Here is a 22,740-nt window from a genome sequence, read left to right on the forward strand (position 1 = left end):
GGAACCTGGGTTATGGATCTGCTTCCAAGGGAGTTGGGAAAACCCTGACCTTTTGGGAGCAGAGATCATGACAAGAAAGCAGTTCCACAGATCTAGGCCTAGTGCTATATGGGACCCGGTGCGCTCTTTTTTACAGTCTAGGAAAGCAGTGAGCAATGATACAGTGACTGGTGAAGGGGTGAATGAGGGCTGAGGAAGTCTACCATCAGTGTATATGTGCAATCTTAGCCGGGGGAGTAGTGTCATGTTGTTGGAGCGTGAGGTGGGTGCACCCGACGCATTCACCCTTACAAGTTGGGGGTGACTTGGGACTCCTCTGCAGGTCTGAAGTGGGCATGGGATCCGCCAATTCTTGCTGTTTGTCTTTAGCTTGTACAAGGCCTAGTGGGCCTGCTGTTTTTACATTGCCCTTATGTGCACCTGTATGGTTTACCTTTTGTAATGTATTTGTTTTATTTATGATTCCGTGTACTCTACAAATATTGTGTGACTTGAACCTGGTTTATGAATAAACTTTAATTTTTTTAAAACTTCTTTTGTGACACCATGGTCGCTCTCATGCAGTCCCAGTCTTGATCAACTACTTATGCCCACAAGTTGTTTGCAATTTTGTAACACTGTGCTTCATTATCTTGGGTAGTTGGTTCTCCTATTTTGTTTTCTACTTTTCACTCAGTAGGTTGTCCTGGCTTAATTTTACAGTATACAATGCAATGTACAGTTATGGGAATTGCGAGAAATGAATAAAAGGAAGTTTAAGAAAAGCAAGGCAAAATAAACAGTATATAAATCAGGCGGAACATAGGTCAATACCTTCGACTCACAGTACCCTCCTGCCATCATATTTCCTGACAACTACTACCACATTCTGCTGAGGTATTCACCCTGAAATCTCAGCAGAAGTTGAGACACGCCACAGCTGAAAGTGGAAGATGCTGGCAACACTGGTTCTATCATCTCATCTCCACCACACAACCACCATCGATGATGAGCCCACGCCTGGTCCCAGAGCTGCTAGATGTGCCAATATTCGGTCAGTATCATCAATCACCTGAAGGACAAGCCTGGGTCCTGGTGGCATCACTCAGAGATGGAAGGAATGTGCACGGCCAGCAAGCAAGAACCATCCCCCGCTTCTCCCACAACCACGAACCGGGTCATATAAACGGAAGGGGAGCCGAGGACAATCCAGAGAAACCTGTTGAAACCTATGGCGGTTTCAGACAAAGAATTGTATTCATTAAAGGGAGGAGTCTCCACTAGGGAGTGGGTCAGTATCATGTCGATATTACAGAAAAGCAAGCTTGAGCAAGCATGAAGAATGGATCTAAACCAGAGTAAGTGTTCAGGGTTGCAGGCTATGGAACAAGTTACTTACCTGTAACTGTTGTTCTCCAGCATGGGTCTGGCATGGATTCACATGCTCATGAATATTCCCCGTCGTCAGGCTGGGAATCCTCGGTAAAGAAAAAACCAGTATCAGTTTCGTTTCTGATCTGTCTTTCGTAGTAATAACCAATCACTGGTCTCTGCGTCATACTGACCACAGCCAATGACTGCCCTCTACCTAAGCACCGCCTCTGGCAGCCATCTTCAGATTTGGAAGCACGTGAAGTGGCAGTATGACCAAGTGAAGAGCCGCAGAGGGGTAGGCGGGAGGGTTCGCATGTGAATCCATGCCAGACCCATGCTGGAGAACAACAGTTACAGGTAAGTAATTTGTTCCTTCTCCAGCATGGGGTCTGGCATGGATTCACATGCTCATGAATAAAGAATACATAGCAGTACACACATGCACAACCACGGGAGGTGGCAAAGGCTCAACATTAAGCATTACATCAAACTCAACATTAAGCATCTTACCTCCTCACCAGGCTCACCTCAGGCGAACAGGTTGCGCAGCACTGCTTGGCCGACCCTGGACTCCTCCCTGGAATCCCGGTCGACGCAGTAGAATTTCGTGAAGGTGTGCGTCGACCTCCACGTAGCAGCCCTGCATATGTCCAGCAGGGGCACACCAGAAAGGAACGCCGTGGTAGCTGCGATCGCTCTGGTGGAATGGGCTCTCGGACGCCCAGGCAGCGGTCGGTTTGCCAACCGATGACAGTACATGATACAGCCGGAGAGCCATCTGGAAATGGAAGCCTTCGAGAGAGCCTTCCCCTGATTGACAGGTCCAAAGTTCACAAAGAGTTGTGACGTCTTCCGAAAACACTTCGTGCGGTTCACGTAGAACTTCAGCGCTCTAGCCACATCCAGCGAGTGCAAAGTCCTCTCAGCCGGCGACGAAGGCGACGGGAAGAACACAGGCAACACCAAGGGTTCGTTGAGATGGAAGTCCGACGGTACCTTGGGCATGAAGGAGGGGTGCGTCCTGAGCACTACCCTCGTGTCGTGAAAAGTCAAGTACGGGGCCTTGCAGGAAAGGGCCTGGATCTCTCCCACCCGTCGTGCGGAGGTGATGGCCACAAGAAACGCTGTTTTCCACGACAGAAACTTCAATGGGGCCGAGTGCAGATGCTCGAAAGGAGGTCCCATGAGCTTGGTCAGCACCACGTTGAGCTCCCACGCCGGGGCCGGAGCCTTCACCGGCGGGAACGATCTGAACAGTCCCTTCATGAACTCTTTAACCAGACGATGAGACCACAAGGACGTCCGGCCCGTGGTTCTGGTGTATCGGGAGATCGCAGCAAGATGAATCTTGATGGACGCGTGTGCCAGTCCAGCTTTGGCCAGCGTCAGCAGGTACGGCAGTACCTGGGGAGCCGTAATCCGTAGAGGGTTAATCTTCTGTGCGTGGCACCAGACAGAGAACCTCTTCCATTTGTGTCCGTAGCATTTAAGAGTCGAGGACGCCCTGGCCTTTGCAAGAACCTCTCTGCAGTCGGCCGGTATGTCGTATCCTCCAAACTCTAGCGCTGCAGGAGCCAGGCCTGCAAGTTCAGCGATTTCGGGTCGTGGTGGAGGATGGCGCCTCCTTCCCTGGAGAGTAGATCCGCGTCCACCGGCAGCTTGATTGGCGGGGACGCTGACAAGTCCAGAAGGTCCGGGAACCATATCTGCCTCGGCCACGCAGGTGCGACGAGGATCATCCTGCACCGTGACCTCTTGAGCTGGTTGACGAGCCGGATTAGTAGTGGCAAAGGAGGGAACGCGTAGAGGAACAGGCCCTCCCAGGGGAACGAGAAAGCATCGCCCATGCTCCTCGCCTGGGGAAACCTGCTGGCGAACCTCCGCACTTGGAGTTCGTCGCCGTCGCGAACAGGTCGATCTGGGGTGTGCCCCACCGTCGGAAGAGGCGATCCACTAGATCCTGCCGTAGTTCCCACTCGTGGCACGAGCGCAGCTCCCTGCTGAGTGAGTCGGCGATGGTGTTTTTTATCCCTGCCAGATGAAACGGCACCAGAAACATCCTTTGGGCGACGGCCCAATGCCACAGGTCCTGCGCCTCCTTGGACAGTGCTGGGGACCTGGTTCCGCCCTGTTTCCTGATGTAAAACATGGTGGTGGTGTTGTCGGTGAAGATCCTCACCACCTTGCCCTTGAGGGACGGAAGGAAGGACCTGAGGGCCCAGAACACTGCACGGAGCTCCAGGACGTTGATATGGAGGGACTTCTCCGTCGGGAGCCAAAGGCCTCTCGTGTGCAGATTTTCGGTGTGCGCTCCCCACCCTTCCAGGGAGGCATCCGTGGTCACTGTTTCCTGGTGGTCTGGGGTCTGGAAGTCCATGCCCGCCGTCAGATGCGCGCGGATGCCCCACCACCGGACCGTTCGGCGGAAACTCTCGTCGAGTGTGATCCTCTCCTCGAAGCCGCCCGTCGTTTGGATCCAGCGCGCGTCCAGGAACTCCTGCAACGGGCGCATCCGGAGCCTGCACAAGGGAATGAGGTAGATGCAAGAAGACATCATTCCGAGGAGGGACTTGATGGACCTCACCTTGGCTGCGTCGGAAACCAACATCCGCTGTACCTTGCCCAGGATGGACCTGGTCCTTTCCTCCGACGGGGAGGCCAGAAGGGACACTGTGTCGAGCTTCGCTCCCAGAAACAGTGCGTTTTGCGGGGGTACCAGGTGGGACTTGGCGTAGTTCACGGAGAATCCCAGGTCTGAGAAGTTGGACGGTCCTTGCCGTGTGCTCCACGGCGAGCTCCCTCGTCTTGGCTCGGATGAGCCAGTCATCCAGGTAGGGGTAGACGTGGATCCCCTCGCGGCGCAGCTGCGCCGCCACCGGTGCAAGGCACTTGGTGAATACCCTGGGTGCCGACCGTAGTCCGAAGGGGAGGGCTTTGAACTGGTAGTGACGCCCTTGGACCACAAACCTGAGGAATTTCCGGTGCCCCTTTAGGATGGGAATATGGAAGTAGGCATCCTCCAAATCCAACGACGACAGGAAGTCTCCTTCCTCCAGCTGACCCAGGACGTGCTGGAGTGTGACCATCCGGAACTTTTGCGCCTTGATGAACTTGTTCAGACGTCGCAGGTCCAGGATGGGGCGCCATCCCCCCGTCTTCTTCTTCACGAGGAAGTATCTCGAGTAAACTCCGGAGCCCCGAAGCCTCTTTGGGACGAGTTCGATGGCGCCCTTCCTGAGCATCGCCTTTACCTCCAGGAGAAGTTGAGGGACGTGAAGTTCTTTCCTGGCCACGGGGGGGACGCGCGGACACCTTCTTTGAAACTCGAGCGCGTGGCCCCGGGCCAAGGCGTCCAGCACCCAACGGTCGGTGGAGATGGACTCCCACACGCTGACGAAGCTCGCCAGCCGGCCTCCCACCGGGGTGCTTCGGTGGGGGCCCGACCCCACGGCTGGTTCAATCCTGCTTCGACGAGGCTTTGCCGCCTTGACCTCCTTGGCGACGACGGCGGGGTCCGCCAGACTTGCCTCGTCCTCTGTAGGCCTCCTGAGCCGACGAGCGGGCCGCTTGACGGTAGGTGGAGAAACCGCCGCCGGAACTTTTGGAGGCGCCCTTGCCTCCGCTGCTCCGAAAGGGCGTCCGTCGTTGTTGCAGAACTCCAAGGGCCCGGGCCGTCTCGGTGTCCGCTTTAATGGCCTGAAGGGAATCGTCCACTGTTTTCCCGAACAGGTTGTTCCCATCGAAGGGCATGTCCAGGACTCTGGTCTGAACGTCTTGACCGAAGTCCGTAGCCTTGAGCCATCCACGCCGCCTAAGGCAAACGCCGTTGCCCAACTGGCGGAACCCAGTGTCGGCGATGTCCGTCGCAACGGTAATGGCGTGGTCCGAAGCCACCTCACCTTCCTGCAGGATCTCCAGGGCCTCTGCCCTCTTGTCGTCCGGCAAGAAGTCCAGCAGGGGAGCCAGTTTGTACCAGAGCTCCCTGTCGTAGCGGGCCACGATAGCCAAGGCGTTGGCCGCTTTAATCGTCGTCGCCGCAGACGAGATGACTCTGCGTCCCATAGCGTCCAATTTCTTTCCATCGCCGTCCGGTGGGGAAGTCGATGTGGAGGCCGCACCCCCCCCCCGCTTTTTTCCTGGCCGCCGCGGAGACGACGGAGTCCGGGGTCGGCTGCGCCCGGAGGCACAGGGGGGCCGTGTCCGGGACCCGGTACTTCTTCTCGTACCGGTCTCTTCTAGCTGGCGTCGTGGAAGGGTTCTTGAGGAGGGTGAGGCCCACATCCCAAATGTCGTCCAATAGAGGCACTGAGAGGACCGTCTTCCTCTTGGCCTCGCGCCGCTGATAAAGGAAGCCTTCCTCCTTCTTCTCCTCAGGGCAGAGTTGGAAAAGCTCGGATGCCCTGGTGATCATGGAGTGGAACGATCCAATCTCATCGGGCAGAGAAGCCCTGGTGGGAGGCGACGACGGTACATCCTCGTCGTATACCTCGTCGTCCGTACCCGTCGCTGCCGTGTCAGTCCCCATATCATCCCCTCGGGTGGACGGGGAGGAGGGCTGGAAGGGGCGCGATGGCTGAAAAGGAGGCGGAGGGTGGATCCTTCTTTTCTTGGTAGGGGGAACACCAGAAGGTCCCGGTTCTGGGTCCCCCGACGGGAGAGGTTCCGTCGGCAACGGTAGTCTCGTCCTTATCTCTGAGCATAAGGACTGTATAGCCAACAAAATGGCCGCCGAGTTGTCTCGCGGCGCTGGCAGAGGGGAATCCGACGGGCGATCAGGGGCCCCGTCGGTACCCTCGACGATGTCGTCGTCACCTGCGTCGGGATCCATCCCGACGGGTCGGTCTTCTTCCACGCCGAGGCCGTGGCTTAAGACTTCGACCAGCTCCTCCTCCGAGGTTGAGGCCGAATCTACGACGACGCCCTGCCCCCCCCTTTTTCTTCCCCACGGGGGATTTCACGGGCGTCCTATCGATGGGCACAAAAGAGGACTCCCTCCGAGGTGGCAGGGAGACTCTGAGCCCCGAGGTCGCCACCACTGGTGTAGCCTCCACAGGCTGAGCCAGGGCCGTCGCGACAGTTTCGATAGAGGGCTTGGCCGGATGGATTAAGGCCTTCACCACCTTAGGTGCGCTCACCGCCTTATCCTTGAGGGGGGGGGACACTGCCTCGCTCCCCCTCCGCCTTCGAGCTCGACCGGGGCCTCTCCAGGAGCTTCGCCGGGTGCTCGGCCTTCCTCTTACCCGACCCCGAGCGTTGGCTCGTGGTTGATGGTGCCGGGGAGGGTGCGCCCTGCCTGGCGCCCGTAGAGCCCGACCGTTCGGCGCTCCCGGTGCCAGCGGACTCGCGGTGCTTGGCCTTATGTTGGACCCCCGTCGCCGGGGCGTCCTCAAAGGTCTTAGAAGACCGCTCGGCTTTCTTCCTCCTCTTCTCGCCGGACGGGCTCTTCCCTTCCAGCCAGTTGGCGAGACGTTGATGGCGGTCCTTCATGGTCCGCTCCGACATGTTGCCGCAAAACGCACAGTCCTTCTCCACGTGCGTCTTGTCCTCATGTAGGCAGTAAAGACAAAAAGAGTGTTCGTCCTCCTTGAAGACGTTCTGCAGCTGGCATCCAGGGCAGACCCTGAACAGCTTTCCGGGCGTCGAGCTTCCCTTCTCCTGGGCCATGACCGGGCCTGAGAAACTTCTGGAGTCCTTCAAAAGCGTAGCTCGACGAAATCTTCACCCTTGAGGGGCGCAGACGAATCCGACACGGGTCCCCGTTGATCGGATGGAGAATCGGTGGAGCTTGAGGCTCTTTTTGACCGAAAAAACGAAGTTTTGAGAAAAAACGTGAAAAAAAAATAGCACTAACGCTCGAGAGCAATAGCACGAGGATCCCAACACATGAACGTGCGGTAAAAATCTGAAGATGGCTGCCAGAGGCGGTGCTTAGGTAGAGGGCAGTCATTGGCTGTGGTCAGTATGACGCAGAGACCAGTGATTGGTTATTACTACGAAAGACAGATCAGAAACGAAACTGATACTGGTTTTTTCTTTACCGAGGATTCCCAGCCTGACGACGGGGAATATTCATGAGCATGTGAATCCATGCCAGACCCCATGCTGGAGAAGTATGTTTTTGCAGCAAGAGAAATACATTATGAATGAAAAGAATACAGGGTTGAAAAAATCCTTTTACAGATCTCTTTGGATCCTGAGAAATTTGCCAGTTACAGTGACATTTCTAAAGTTACTTAAAATCTTGGACAAAGCAGGCAAATTATAATTACAGACACATCTAGAAAACCGTGCCATGCTAGGCGACAGTCAATATTGGATTCTTTATTCAACATCTCAGATGGGGGTCACGTAAGCCTGCTGATATTGATGGATCTCCCTGCTGCATTTGATACGGTAGATCAGGATATATTATTGAGTCTCGGACTTAGCCTCAAACTGTTTTGGCTCATTCCTCATTAAAAGAGATTCAAGAATTAAGGTCAATGAGCAATAACCCTGTGTGAAAATATTAACTTGTGCCTCTCCCCTTTGCTATTTAACATAAATATGAAGCCCCTTCAAAACGGTGTCGTCAAAACTATGTTGATGACAAACAGATGATCTTTAAACTGAGAGGCCAACTTGAGAAGCATTTAGTTCACATTCAGTCAATTTTCCGAGACATCGTCGACCGGATGTCTGTGAACTGGTTAACCATTCTGAAACAGAGCTCTTGCTTATTCTTCCCTCACATCTACTGATTAAAGAACTACCTCACCAAGAAGAGAGCCCTTATCCAAGCCTGCATCTCTGCGGCATCTAACAACTCGGCCGAACTCTTTAAAATCTGCAAGGAGCTTGCCAACCCTGCTGCAGTCTCTACCTCTCCTGTCCCCTCCCAGGCCCTCTGCACTGCACTGGCCTCTCACTTCATCTCTAAAACTCAGGACATCCTGTCCTCACTCTCCTCCTATCACCTCCCTCCCTCTCTTCCCGGCTCTTCCTCTGGCCCTTCTGCAGCCACCCCTCCTCCCTCCTTCTCTGCCTTTCCCCTTGTTTCTGCTGACGAGGTTTCCAGACAAGTCCGATCTATGAAAGTCTCGTCTAAACAGGTTCACCCCTGTTCCTCCAAAACTATCAAGGACCACATCGACTCCCTGGCTCCTGCTCTGGTTGACTTTTGCAACCACTCCTTCGCCTCTGGAGTCTTCCCATCCCCCCTCAAGCACTCCCTTGTGCACCCTCTTCTTAAGAAACCCTCTTCTGACCCCTCCTGCCCGGCTAACTATCGCCCAATCTCCATCACTCCTTTCCTGGGCAAGCTCCTGGAGAAACTGGCCATCACCCAGCTTAACCTCCATGCTGAATCTGTTGGTAGTCTTCATGACCATCAATCTGGCTTCAGAGCTGCCAGAAGCACGGAAACTGCTCTCCTGAACATCCGTGAGGACCTGCTCTTGAATCTCGACTCCAACATTCCATGTGTTCTCATTCTGCTTGATCTCTCTTCTGCCTTTGACACTGTCAACCATGCCATCCTGCTCAACCGTCTCCATGATAACCTGGGTATCACTGGTCAGGCTCTGGCGTGGCTGACCTCTTTCCTTTCCAATCGACCCTCCCAGGTCCAACTGGGGTCCTTCCTCTCTGACATCTTTTTCTCCACCTGTGGTGTCCCCCAGGGATCTAATCTCTCTCCCTGGCTGTTCAACCATTATCTGGCACTCCTTGCCCACCGCATCGCCGCTCTCTGCCACAACTTTCAGTGCTATGCGGACGATACCCAGCTCATTTTCAGGCTACCCTCGGCCTCCTCCTCTCCTTCCCTCATCTCGGACTGTGTCTGCTATCCAGGAATGGTGTGCCGCCAATGACCTCTGCCTTACTGCCAGTAAGACTGAGATTCTACTCATCGGCACACCCACTCCCTCCTTCCCTGCAGCTCTCTGGCCAGCCTCTCTTGGCCCTCCTCCTGCTCCTACCTGCATGGCAAAAAACCTCGGGGTCATCTTCGACTCCACACTCTCATTCTCTCCTCATATCTCTGACGTCTCTAAGAAGTCACACTATTAGCTGCACCTCCTCAGAGGTATTCTTCCCTTCCTCTCCTTCCCCCAGGAGCTCACTGTCTTCCGAGCCCTGGTTCTCTCGAAGCTGGACTATTGTAACAGCCTCTATCTTAATCTGCCTGCCTCCACTCTCCGCCCTCTGCAACTCATCCAGAACAGAACTGCGAGACTTGTCCTTGGCCTCAAGACCAGGGACCGTATCTCTCCAGGACTGAAATCTCTACACTGGCTCCCAGTGGCTGTGAGGATTAAGTTCAAAACCCTCTGCATTGTCCACAAGGCCTGCTGGGACCTGGGGCCTAAAAACCTTAAACTCTCTCTTCCTAAATATCTTCCTTCCCAAGCCCTTCGCTCATCCGTCTCCAACTCCCTCAGGGTTAGCCGCTTCTCGAAGCAACGAGCTGGGGGTAGATCTCTCTCCGCGGCAGGGGCCTCCCTCTGGAACAGCCTTCCTGCCTCCCTGAAACTCTAGGAGAACCATCTCTGGTTCCGGAAGCACCTCAAAACCTTCCTCTTTGCTTCTGCTTTCTCTCTCCCCTGCTAAATTCTTCACTGAAACTGCACTGAATCTGCAACTGGGCCACTCTCACCGATCCCGGTCCTGGGCCCAGCCACTCTCCACTTGCACTGCCTCCCTGGCAACCCCTGCACTGCGGGACTGTCTCTGTATCCCTACAGCCCCCCCTTCCCAGCACTTGTCTGCACTTACCTTGCACTTGCCACCAGCTGGCCCTATTTATTTATTTTTATTCTACTTACTTTGTACTGCACTTTCTCCCTCCCCTTCCCCTTGCACTGTTTCCCTTCCCCCTACCCCTTCACTTGCGCGATCTGAATGACACCTGGCCTAGTAGGATCGTTGTCTGTCTTCCCCTTGTTCCCCCTTCCCTGCCTCGTCGCACCTGGAAACACTTGTGTATAGGCGCGTTACAAATGCCATATCATATCATACCTAAATATATAGACCTGTCGAAGTCCAATTACTCGGTAGCAGTGATGACCAAAGTAAAGTTCTTGGGCGTTCTTTTATACTCTTCTTTATCTATGAGCCCACAGATTAGTAGCCTGGTGAGTTCCGCCAACTTTCATCTGAGGACTCTAAAACAACTTTGACCATTGCAGTCTGCTTCTGATTATGCCTTTATAGCTAGGGCCATTAAAGGAGCTACATTAGAATATTGTAACAGTTTACATTTGGCCATTAATAAACACCATTTTAACCGCCTCCATAGATTACAAAATATGTCTGTTCATATGGTCTAGAATAGTGGGATTGGAGATCATATAACGCTGCTGCAGCAGAAATTGCTTTGGCTCCCATCCAGGCCAGAATGAATTTTAAGATTTTAACACTGATCCACAAATCCCTGTATGGCTTGACCCCACATATCTAAACCAATGGTTTGATTGGTATGGTCCAGACAGACTGCTTAGATCAGCATGGCATTGGTCAATCCAAGTTCCCAGAAAACAACGGATTTTGGGAGTTCCAGCATGGCGGCTTGGAGTAAATAGCAGAATAGTTTGCCTAGAGACATTAAAGAACTTTCTGCCCTAGAAAGACACTGAAAACAAATTTGTTTAAGTGCAAATTGTACATGGTCAGCCTCTTTCATACTTACTATGTTAATGCACTTTCAGCTTCTTCCATCTGTGCTTTTCTTGGGCTTTCCGGGGCTGTGAAACTCATGCCAGTATTAGCGCCTAACCATTTCATTAAACAGAAATAACCCACTGCAGTATCAGAAAACTGTAATAGGAAGGAAGGAAGGAAGGAAGGAAGGCGTGCACACGCACACTCCCCCCCCCCTCCTTTTCCAGGTGTTATTGTGTGGCAGACAGCTTGATGCAGGACCCATACCTCACACTGCCCCCGCAGGTACCCACCACCAGCCTCACAAAGCATTCATAATTACACACACTGTGTGCAAGAGGTACCTGGGAGTCTGCTGAAGTGTCCAGTCCATCCCAAAGGCTCATGAACTGTGCTTTGATCATTGCAGTTGCCTCATGGTCCATACAAGAACGATTCCGCAGGAAGGAATCTGCAAAAATCAGACGAAAATTACTAAGAAACCAGAAAGCATGAATGTGGGCTATTGGTTGTGATTGGCAATATACCGTTTCACGTGGCATGGGTGCTCACCAAATGCTTCATACCAGAAAGCGCATGCAGGAAATGATGCGCACAGATTCCGGTCACACCCGGACAGGGCCACACATGGGAATCTCCTGCCCTGGAACTGGGTACTGCGGTGACAGAAGGCAACGGGTTAGGGGGCAAGGGGTGATGGGTGTTTGGGTGGGGGTGGTACATTAAGAATACAGCAAATACATGGGCGTTCAGGAGGGTGGGCCATTGGTATTGAGTCTGGGAGTAGGGGCCATCTACAGGGTCACTGAGGGGAGGGGAGGTAGTGGGATGATCGTGTCTTCAGGGGGAAACACCTCGAAAAACGGCAACAAGAGCAAAACAGGGATGGGCAGAGGAGGCATTGTGAAATACCATACACGCACAAACACACACACACAAACACACAAAGAAAGTGAAGGTGGCACTGGAGAGGCATCTCTCTCCGTCTCTCTCGGTCTCTCTCTGCGGGCATATATACATATTTATTTCAAACTAATCAACACTTGGGTTTTGAATGAATACTAGAAAATGTGGTTACCAACAAGCCCACAACATGTGAATTAATAAGAGTTCATCCATTTACCAATAAACCCTTAGCTTGATAAATACCACATGGATACATGGTACCGCCAACCCCCAGGTTTGAATTAATGCTCAAAGACGTGACTACCAATAAACGTGGGTGCACTTTTTCCAATCAACTCCAAATCCAACCAAATGCTATGCTGATTCTGCCAAACGGAACATTTGACCATCCTTTGAGGTTTAGCTGGGGTGGCTCTGGCAACTTTTTCCTTGAAAGTAACATCAGGCACACGTAGTTGGTGTTAGTGATCAGTCTTGTATGAAGAGGGGAAGGGCTGGGGGGTTTGCTGGGGTTGTTGAGAGAGAAGTAAAACATTTAAAGAGGATCTAATTGAGCGGGAGGTCACAAGGTGAAATTGGATATTTGGTTATTTTTTGAAAATACAAATGTTTAATGGATTCAGAAATGAGTAGCTTTCAATGAATTTTAATGCTTGCGCCTGAGGGATATATATTATACAATAAAAGCAGATAGCGGGGCAGGTGGAGGAGTGGCAGTCATTGCAAGAGATTCAATTAAGCTATTCAAAGCCAATTTAACATGCAGTGGATGCGAAACATTAAACCTAAAACTCACACACACCCCTAATGACTGTTTAAACATCATAGTCTTATAAAGACCTTCAATCACTTGTGTCCGACTTCTGTAATGAGTTAACCCTTCAGTTAAACAACTTAAAATCTATCAATACGGCCATATTATTGGTGGGAGATCTTAATAGATGGAGATGGAACAAATTAGATAAGGAAGCCATCTTACTGGAAAAAATAATGAAAAACCTAGAATTTTTAGTGCTAAATAATGAACCTACAACATTGCAAGGTAACCAGTTAGATTGGGTTATAACTCAAAACGTGAACACTCAGAATATAATCACAGAACCTTGTATATGGACATACCACTTTATGGTCACTCTTGACTTCCTGTTAAACAATCCATCAGAACAAATAAGTAACCCCCCCATGTAAAAGTGTATAGTCGCAATTTCAAAAATATAGGACCCGATCAATTGAAACCATGCTTAAAAAGGATCCTAGACAATTTTCATTAAAAAGACTTGTGTGAAAATATGTTACAGCAATACACCACACATATCCACGAATTGGTGGAACAGTTTGCTCCCCTGAAACCCAAAACAATCAGGAAGATTGACAACCACCACAAATGGTTTCATGGAGAGCTTAATAAACTGAAGCTCGAAAAATGAGGCTTGGAAAGAAAATGGCTACAAAACCCCACACCCGCTAACAAGGATCAATGGAAATGCACAAATTTAAAATATAGAAAAGCCATCAGAGAAGCTAAGATGAATTATTACAACAAAGCTAGCAGCAGCTCCCAATGCCACAAGTAACATTTTTGAGATCCTCAAAAATGTAGAAAAACCTAAAGCGCTCACTCCTTTTGTTCCAACTAAGGAGGACTGTTAGGTGGTACAAAGGGCTTTCTCTTCCAAGATACAGAAGGGCAGAGATAACATTATTATATCTAGAGAGAATCCTAGCGCTGCAATATCACAATCAGCAGTTGTACCTAAACAGTGTGAAGAGGCCAGTTTCAGTTTCCGCCCAGTCACAGAGGAAGAGATGTCCTCAGTATTGGCCAAGATGAAACCAACATCATGTGCAGAAAATATCTTGCTGGCCAATGTGATCTTAGATAACAAGGAACTGTTCTCTCCAGTACTCACTAAGATAGTAAATGCCTCATTCCTAAAGGGTATAGTACCCAAGGATATCAAAGAAGTGACCATCACGCCACTGGTAAAAAAAGGCTGGCATGGATCCTAAAGACCCAGGAAACCTACGCCCTATTACAAATTCTAATTTTATCTTACAAATCTTAGATAAAATAGCAACTAACCAATTTCAAAAGCATATAGAAGCCCAGGGAATTCTTCATGAGCAACAATCGGGTTTCCAGCGGCTCATAGCACCAAAACTGCTATGTTAGATTTGCAAACACATATGCTCTAAATTCTGTATAGGAGCAAGGCGGGGCTCCTGATGCTCCTGGATCTCAGTGCAGCATTTGACTTGGTGGATCACAAACTATTGCAAAGGGCACTGGGTAAAATAGCCGTATGCTCACCAGTCGCTCTGACATGGTTAACATCATTCTCAGCGGATCGGAAGGCAAGAGTGCACTGGGGATATACATTTTCTGAGGCCGCTCATATCAACTTTGGAGTCCCATAGGGAGCAAGCTTATCACCACTGCTATTTAACCTACATATGAGATGCCTTTGTGATCTTTTGGAAAGCGTCGGCACGTTTTTCATGAACTACGCCGACACCCAGCTAGTCTTTGAATTAGTGGGTGATCATCTCATAGATAGTGACAAAATAACATAAGTTTATAACATCATAGATAATTGGATGAAACAAAACTGGATGTGCTTGAACAACACCAAAACTGAATTGATGATATTTGGTACACGCCAGGCCAGAGCAAAGCTAGGCGTAGAATATAAAGTGTTCGCCATTAAGGATGCCAATATCCAAGTAATGACTCAGGTCAAAACGTTTGGGATGATGGTGGAAGCATGAGTGGGGTCTGAGGTACAGGTAAAATACCTTTATAAGAACAACGCTTATTACCTACACCTACAGAGAGCAATCCGACCGTTCCTTAATGAGGAAAATACGGCTACCATTGCCAGGGCGATCATCCTACCGCGATTGGACTATGGCAACGCGCTATTGCTAGGGGCAACAAAGAAAAAAATCCAAAGATTCCAAGTTATTGAGAATAACACTGTTCGTATCGTTAAAGGGATTAAGAACAGAGAGCATACAACGGAAGGAAGAAAATCATTGCATTGGGTGAGAATAGAGGACAGAATCATATTCAAATCCATGACTATAGTCCATAGGTGTGTACACAGTGCAGCCCCCATGAATTTTAAGAGACTATTCTCTAGATACATTCATTTGCGATCATTAAGATCAGAAGATCAGGGCTGGCTTAATGTGCCTTGTTTTAGCCGGGCAACTGGCATGGGCAAAGCCTTCCCAGGGCAGGCAGCGCAACACTGGAATAAGCAGCCTACGATCCTCCGGCTGGAAAAAATTACATGACGTTTAGGAAACTCCTGAAAACGTATTTGTTTAAATTAGTTGACCCTAGGCCAGAAAATTTTGCATCATTACCAGCTAGAATGAATGATGTGTTATGTCTGTGAGGTGTTTTGAGTTCACGCGCCGAGATGACTGCAGGCTTTTGGCACGCTACAAGCATATAAATAAATGTGCTACTACCAGGCTGACGCGATTACTAGTGACCACCTTGCATGACATTCATGCCCATTGCATGCATTTGCAGTCACTACTAGGGAGGAGAAAATCCCACAGTTGGTTGGATGAAGGAGAGGACCATTTAGTAACTGTAACGAAGTCTCCCATCTTTTTGTGACTACTAGGAAGGAAATAATCCATGTGACCACCTTGTGCATGTGGCATTTAGCACTAGTGACTACTCGGGATGAGAACATTCCAGAGTTGGTTGAAGGCAATAGATTGCATTCAGTTGCTGTCACACAGTGTGCAATACACAAGCCATTTCTATGTGACTTGAAAGTGGAGAATTTGGGTGAGTTGGGCCAAATTCAGAGAATGTAGAGGTTTGCCTCGGTTTAATTACCAACAAACCCACAAGGTATAAATACATACCTGATTATGTGGTTACTAATAAACCCACAGGGCGTGAATTAATGCACAGCGACACCACTAACAAATCCATGCAGTGTTAATACCTGCAGATGTGCTAAACAACAAGTCTATATGGGGGGTGATCGAGAGCCCAAGCATGATGGCCGCTTTAGCGTGAAGCTTTATGAAGGAGCCACTACTGCAGACTCTGGCCCTGTATATATACCTATAACCAGCCTCTCATAGGGACTCTATGAGCTGGCTGCTCGAGGGGTGCCCCCCTCCAAGTGGGGGCCTGGAGGTGTCTTCTGCCGTTATGTGAAACGTGGTTGCGAGAAGTGATATTGCTGTTGTCCGGAGAAGGCAACGCCCAGTGGCGAGCTGGTGGTGTGTGAAGCGGAGTCAGAGTAGTGCACACCGCCGGGCTGATGTGCATAGAGAGCACTGACTAACACCAGCTCTGTGTGGGGTTTGCAGCATTAAACGCTCTCTGCCTGGGCATGAAATGGAAAGTGGAGAGCCAGCAGGTAGCGGAAGAGCGATCACATGGGACCCGACCAAGGATCTGGGAGATGACGGCGGTCATAGGCGCACTTTGCCTTTGGGGGCCTTCAGCGGCTTCTCTCCCGTCGGGCGCGTGACATGCCCGCCTTCCATAGCAGAAGGGGTCCGCTTTTGGAACTGACACGAGTGGCCCGACGACCCGGGCATGGCTGAGGAGTCCTGATGAGCATGAGCCCAGTGCGGCTGAGGAATCCTGAGGAGCGAGGATGGGACCCTATCCCAGAGACGCAATAGGAGTCCCGGCTGGGGATGTGTGTGGTGGATGGCACCTAGAGTGCTGAGCCTGTGTTGGAGTGTGCTCGGTAATGCTAAAGGAGGCAAGGGGTTGAAACTATGGTGAAAACAGCAGAGGCTGGGGGCTAATATCATATCTATGGTAAAACTGCAGGGGAGACCCCTATGAGTTTGCTGGACACCAAGGTCACAGAGTGGGATGGTGAAAATACATGCATATGGGCAAGGTGCCATAAAATGGTGCACGTAAGTTTAACCACCTAATGGCAGGCTTCTTGCTACAGAGAATATGAGATCTGTGTAACAGCATCCCTGAATGTCTGCCACAGTCATTTAATATCTTTTCAACAGTTGGGGGCCGGCAGATGGCGTGCTGCACAGGGCCACTGTATAGTCCCATGTGACAGAGGCAGGATATGTCCACACCATTACGGAGCCAGGCCACAACAACAAGGAATCAAACTTGCTTGCATAGTGTTGCGATCCCTAACACCAATAACAACAAAATGGATGCACAATTTCAGGCGATCCTGGCGGAAATGAAGACATTGAACCAGAGCACTCAAGAGACAAACCTGACAGTCCAGGATGTGGCGAAGGAGCTGAAAGATAAATAGCTGCCTTCATTCTCAAGCCGAAAGAACCACGGACAATGAGCAACACATCACCGTGGTGGAGAACTAGCTTTGTGAAATGACGAGGGAGTTGGACACAGCGATTAAAGAAATACAGAGCCTGGGAGCAAAACTGGATGACCAAGAAAACCGCTCTCGCCGTAATAATATCTGGCTGGTCGGGGTGACCGAAGAGCTGAAGGTAGGGGCCTCAATGGCTTTTTGTACTTGCTCTGGCGGTCAGCATTTCACCTCGAGAAACCTAGGGAGCATATAGAGCACACCCACAGAGCACCAGTCCCGAAACCGCAGAAGGGCGAGCGCCCTAAAATTATTACAGTGCGGTTCCCTAACTTTCAACATAAGTTGATGCTTCCAAACTCCTACACACAGCACAATAACATTCAGACTAACTGAGTGCAGGTGTGCATTTTCAATTACTTTTAGGCAGAAGTAGCAAAGCAAAGAGGGGATTCTTTGACGCTCTGAAGGGATCCACGTTCAGATATTATTTGAAGTTCCCAGCGGTATCGTGTTTTCAACTGGATAAGAAGGGGGAATTGGTGGAAGCACAGGGAGGAGGGGGGTGCTACCATCTAGGTTAGTCTTATGGGTCATGGAAAACCGGCAATAATTTACTCTGGTTTATTAATAGGGCTCAACTCCCAGGATGCATCGCTGGGCTGTGGAGGGCTAGAGGCTGGTTGAGCCCGACCAGAGTTGGGTGGCGACAGAGGGGAGGTGGAGGGGGTGCTGTGGGAGTGGTTTGGGGGGTTGGGGCAGGGGAGGTGGGGGAGTCACAAACAGGGAACCTTTGGGCTTGTGAAACGTTGCCCCTTGAGCCTGCCATGGCCAGTGAGGTGAAGCGTTGCATCATAAGTCTAAATGTTAGAGGGCTTAACTCCCAATTAAGAGGAAGAAAGTGGAGCAATTCCTAGGGAGGGAGAAACCGGATACTAGCCTTCCAGGAAACACACATCCAGGGGAGTAACAAGCAGACATTAAAAATTAAATCTACAACCAGTGATAGACAGCTAATGCCCAGGGGAAGACAGGAGTGGTGCTAATAGCTGCTGCGGACGTGCCGGGCTTTACGGTGGTTGCCACGGAGGGTGATGACGTGGGTAGAGACCTAGCGGTCGCATTCCAATGAGAGAAAGGGACATACACCATAGCAACAGTATATGCACCCAACACGGTACAGGACGGGTTTATACGAGCAACCCTGTCTAAACTTGAGAGGTTCGCCAAGGGACAGTGGATACTAGTGGGGGATTTGAACCTGGCTTGGGACCCGTGGGTGGATAGGAACGGGAGAGTATTCCACAATCAGGGGATGCCGTTGGGTACGCTAAAGGAACGCCTGGCCCAACTGGCAAAGGTAGATGGAGGGAATTGTGGGGGGGCGAGGCAGGCTCCCATGTCCATAGAGCCTTCTCAAGAATCAATTATGCCTGGATCTCCAGGATGCTCTTGGGGCAGGTTTCTGAGGTGGAACTGAGGGGAACAGTGCTATCGGACAATGCGCTCATCACGCTGGTCTTGCGTATGGACAACAGGGAGTCGGGCCCATAGCAATGGAAATTCCTCAACCTCTTGTTGAAAGACAAGGTTATATGCGAGGAGCTAAAGGAGAAAATAGAGGAATTTTTCCAATTTAATTCCACAGAGGGGGCCAAGGAGCATGTAGTATGGGATGCTTTTAAGGCCACTTTGAGAGGGTAGCTCAAAGCAAGGTAAATGCCAGAGGGACAGATAATTGGGCATGTTGCAAAAAGAACTGGAAACCAAACTCGCTGGTTATGGTGAAAAGGGTAGATAACGTGGGAGTGTGCGGAGGAAAGAATACAGGCTGATAAGGGGCCCCTTTACATTCAACAGAGGTACTATATGAAGGTGAATAAGGCGGACCACCTCCTGGCATGTCAGGTGAGGAAGAAAGAGGCCTCAAGGACAATACTAAGAATTAAGAAGGGAACAGGGGAAGTTAGTGCAGCCACACCCGACATCATTTCAGAATTCGCTGAGTACTCCTCTTCCTTGTACTCGTCAAACGCTCCTAACGAGGTAGACCAGTCGGCCTATCTTGCTGACTGCCCCCTCCCGAAGATTACCCTGCAAGAGAGGGAGGAGCTGGATAAAGATATCTTACCGGAGGTGGTGAGGGCAGCTATAACTGCCTTGCCGCTGGGGAAAGCTCTGGGATTGGACGGTTTCCTGGCAATCTTTTATAGGACCCTTCGGGAGACGTTGATCCCTAGACTCGTTTCATTGTACAACTCCTTTGGCAGATCTGGGCTAATCACCTCCTCCATTGAAGAAGCTAAGGTCAATTTACTCCCAAAACCGGGCAAAGGGGCAATGCTTTGTGGTTTGTATCGACCAATAGCACTTATCAATTTAGATGCGAAAATATACACTAAAGTTTCCAGAGGCACCAAACAGGGGTGTCTGCTCTCACCGCTTCTGTGTGCGCTCCATCTGGAGACGCTATTGGCAAGAATCAGGGCTACTCGAGATATAAAAGGGATTGACTTCGGTGGGGTGGGGGGAGTGTAAGTCACTGCTTTCGTAGAGGACCTACTTCTCCTGATTTCAGAGCCAGGTGCAACACTCCTGGCGATGTCAAGGGTACTGGGGCTATTTGGGGCAGTTGCAGGGTTAAAAGTGAATGCTCATAAGTCAGAATTGCTGAGTGTGTGTTTATTAATTTGATAATGCGCACCAAGCCCATGGGCAGCTGGGCGCAGCAGTACAAGAATTCTCAAAGCTTGGTTACCCAGTGTGTCCGACCCATTCCTGGGGCTCAGAGTGCGGGATTCAGTGCTGCATAGATGGGCTGAAAGTGGTGTAAAATACATGGGGGTACAAATAACAGGTTCGCTGGAGTCACTCTACCAGGCCAACTACAACCCCTTGTTGGAGAGGGTGAGACAATTGCTATCTGAATGGGGTCATCTATCAATCTCCTGGCTGGGGAGGATTAATGTGCTCAAAATGGTGATCCTGCCTAAAATCTTGTACTACTTCATGGCCCTTCCAGTGGGGGATCCACAGAGGTTTTTCCGGGGCCTTCAAAAATATGTGGGGGCCTCCATTTGGTACCATAAGAAACCCAGGGCATCCATGAAACTACTTATGGCCCCTAAGAATAAAGGGGAGGGGTAGGGTGGCTCAAATCAGAGTGGTTTGGGAGTGGTTTCTAGACAATCGTTCTAAAATCTGGTGTTGAATGGACAGGGCAGTGGTGGGCAAGCCACTGGAGGAAGAACTATGGCACCCTAGGGAGGGCAGACCCAAGAACATGTATTTAAGTATGATAACAGCACTTGTGAGGGACTCCTGGGATGACCTGATTAAGCAGGTGGAGCTACCAACCCTCCCCTCTCCACTAACGCCCCTGTTAGGAACCCCCAGTTCACACTGGGGAGAGGGAAGGGTGCGTTCACTAGCTGGGAAGAGGCTGGGTGACGCAAGCAACAGAATATGTTCGAGAGTAGGGAAGTTAAACCCTTTGATCAATGCAAGCAGGATTTTGGGATAGGGGAGGGCCAGAGATGTCAATACTTGCAGTTGAGATACTAGCTCCTAAATCCACCGATCAGATCTGCGATCACCAGGGATCTCACACCCTTTGAGAAATACGTCACAACAGATGCAGGCTACAAGAAGTTGGTGGGAACACTGTACAAAATTGTGGCCGAGGGACTGCAGAACCCGGAAATGGCTCTATATGTCCCAAAGGGAAACATTGGTGGGCTACCAATTTGAGAAGGGGCCATGGGCTCAGCTGTGGGTCAGTATCCCTAACCTTATAAGGGCCATCCAGTGGGGGAGATGTGGCTTAAAGTGATGCCCCAATGGCACCATACACCCGAGAAATTGCATAGGTTCTACAAGCAGACATCAGGGCAGTGCTGGAGAGAATGTGGGTTGAAGGGATCCTGGAAGCCCAGTTGGTGGCAATGCTCAGTAATACAACCCTTTCGGGGGGATGGTGGGTGCAGCAAGAAATACGATGTTTGGGTCCCAGATCTCGGGCAAACTTGGGGAGGCCATTTTGGGGATGAGTGACTTTTTAAGGAACCTATCACAAAAGCGCAAGGGAAGGCGCACATCATCCTGATAGTGGCGGCGATGCTGTTGGTAGCGCAAAAATAAAAACATAAAACATGCCCCCTAGGAACATGAATGGGTAGGACTTTGTTGCTATTGAGTTGGTGACCTACTCGATCCAGGGGAACCACCAAAAATTCCTGTTGGAATGGGACATAGTCTTGCATTTTCTTCAGAAGGACGCCCAGGCGCCTGGTGGCCCCAAAGATTATAGTTTTTGGGCCTGATATGACCGAGCAGGTGTGCCATGGTTGGTTAATTACAGGGGTAATACTACTGGGCTTGGGCCAAAGAAGGACAGAGTGGTGGAGGGAGGCGGGGAAGGGACTCACGGGCGGGGGTCTTCACAACTGAAATGAGAACTGCTATGGTTTGCGACTACATTTACCAATATCGGGGTGGGGAGCTTACAGGTTGGTGGGAAAGTTCTGTTGGAAAATTCTCTGTTGGGCAAGGGTTGGGGTGGGGGGCAGGGAGGGGACGGGCAGGGAGTTTGTGTTGTACTTTATTACAAATGCCAATAGAATACAAGTCAAAAAAACAATTAGTGGAAAAGCTTCTAAACGTGGAACAACTTCATAATGTTTTCAGAGAGCTCATTATTGGATTAAATCAAACGGCTACGTATGGAGCTTAAACAGGCCGCTACTCGCAAAGCTCAGATGTTTTTCTCTAAGTGCGTCCAATCCTTCTTTAAAGAGGGTAATCGCCCATTGCGCCCCATGGCCATACTGTTGAGGGGGTGCACTCAAGCCCAGCTTATACATAAGATTAGATCAAAGGAGGGTTGCCTACTAGACAGCGTGTCAGATATTAATTATCACTTTGTAGAGTGTTATAAGGGCTTGTATGCCAAACCGCCTGAAACCCCAGATAGTAGGATCCTATTATTCCATAGTGGGCTCAACTTACCGATGGTTGGAGAGGTGGACTTGGCCATGCTGAATGCTCCACTTACGGGGGACGAGGTCATGGCTGTGATTGCAGGGTTAGCAGGGGGAGGGCCACGGGTCTGGATGGGCTCCCGATAGATCTTTATAAGGTGCTGGCAGAGAAGGTACCTCCTAGGTTTGCGGCAGTTTTTAACAAAGCGAAGGAGGTGGACTCCCTCCCCAGATCTATGCTACTGGCAAATATTATAGTGTTACCCAGACTGGGCAAGGACCTCACAGAATCTGGAGCATACAGGCAGATATTGCTCATTAACATGGATGCCAAAATATTGCCGAAGTGTATGGCGCGACGGCTCGAGTCTATTCTTCCTAAGCTGATCCACGCAGATCAGATGGGATTCATCTGCAATAGGCACTTGTGTGACAATATGAGATGGCTGCTGAACTTGGAGGCTGGAAAGGCTGACCCGGAAGACGTGTTATCCCTCGATGCTGAGAAGGCCTTCGATAAAGTTAAGTGGGACTATTTGTTTGCAGTGCCGCGTGCT

General features: G+C 50.5%; 1 protein-coding gene across 7 annotated transcripts in view; it reads right to left on the reverse strand.

Annotated features, from left to right (window-relative positions):
- LOC138491311 (outer mitochondrial transmembrane helix translocase-like) overlaps positions 1-22,740 on the reverse strand; it is a 444,827-nt gene that overhangs the window by 133,697 nt on the left and 288,390 nt on the right. For all 7 annotated transcript variants that reach the window (XM_069617755.1, XM_069617757.1, XM_069617760.1 and 4 more), the window contains one exon: positions 11,340-11,446. In XM_069617755.1, coding sequence (XP_069473856.1) covers positions 11,340-11,446 — 107 coding nt within the window. The remainder of the gene's footprint in view (positions 1-11,339; positions 11,447-22,740) is intronic.

Source organism: Ambystoma mexicanum, chromosome 10 (assembly GCF_040938575.1).
Source record: "Ambystoma mexicanum isolate Mex_15411 chromosome 10, UKY_AmexF1_1, whole genome shotgun sequence".
Taxonomy (NCBI): Eukaryota; Metazoa; Chordata; class Amphibia; order Caudata; family Ambystomatidae; genus Ambystoma; species Ambystoma mexicanum.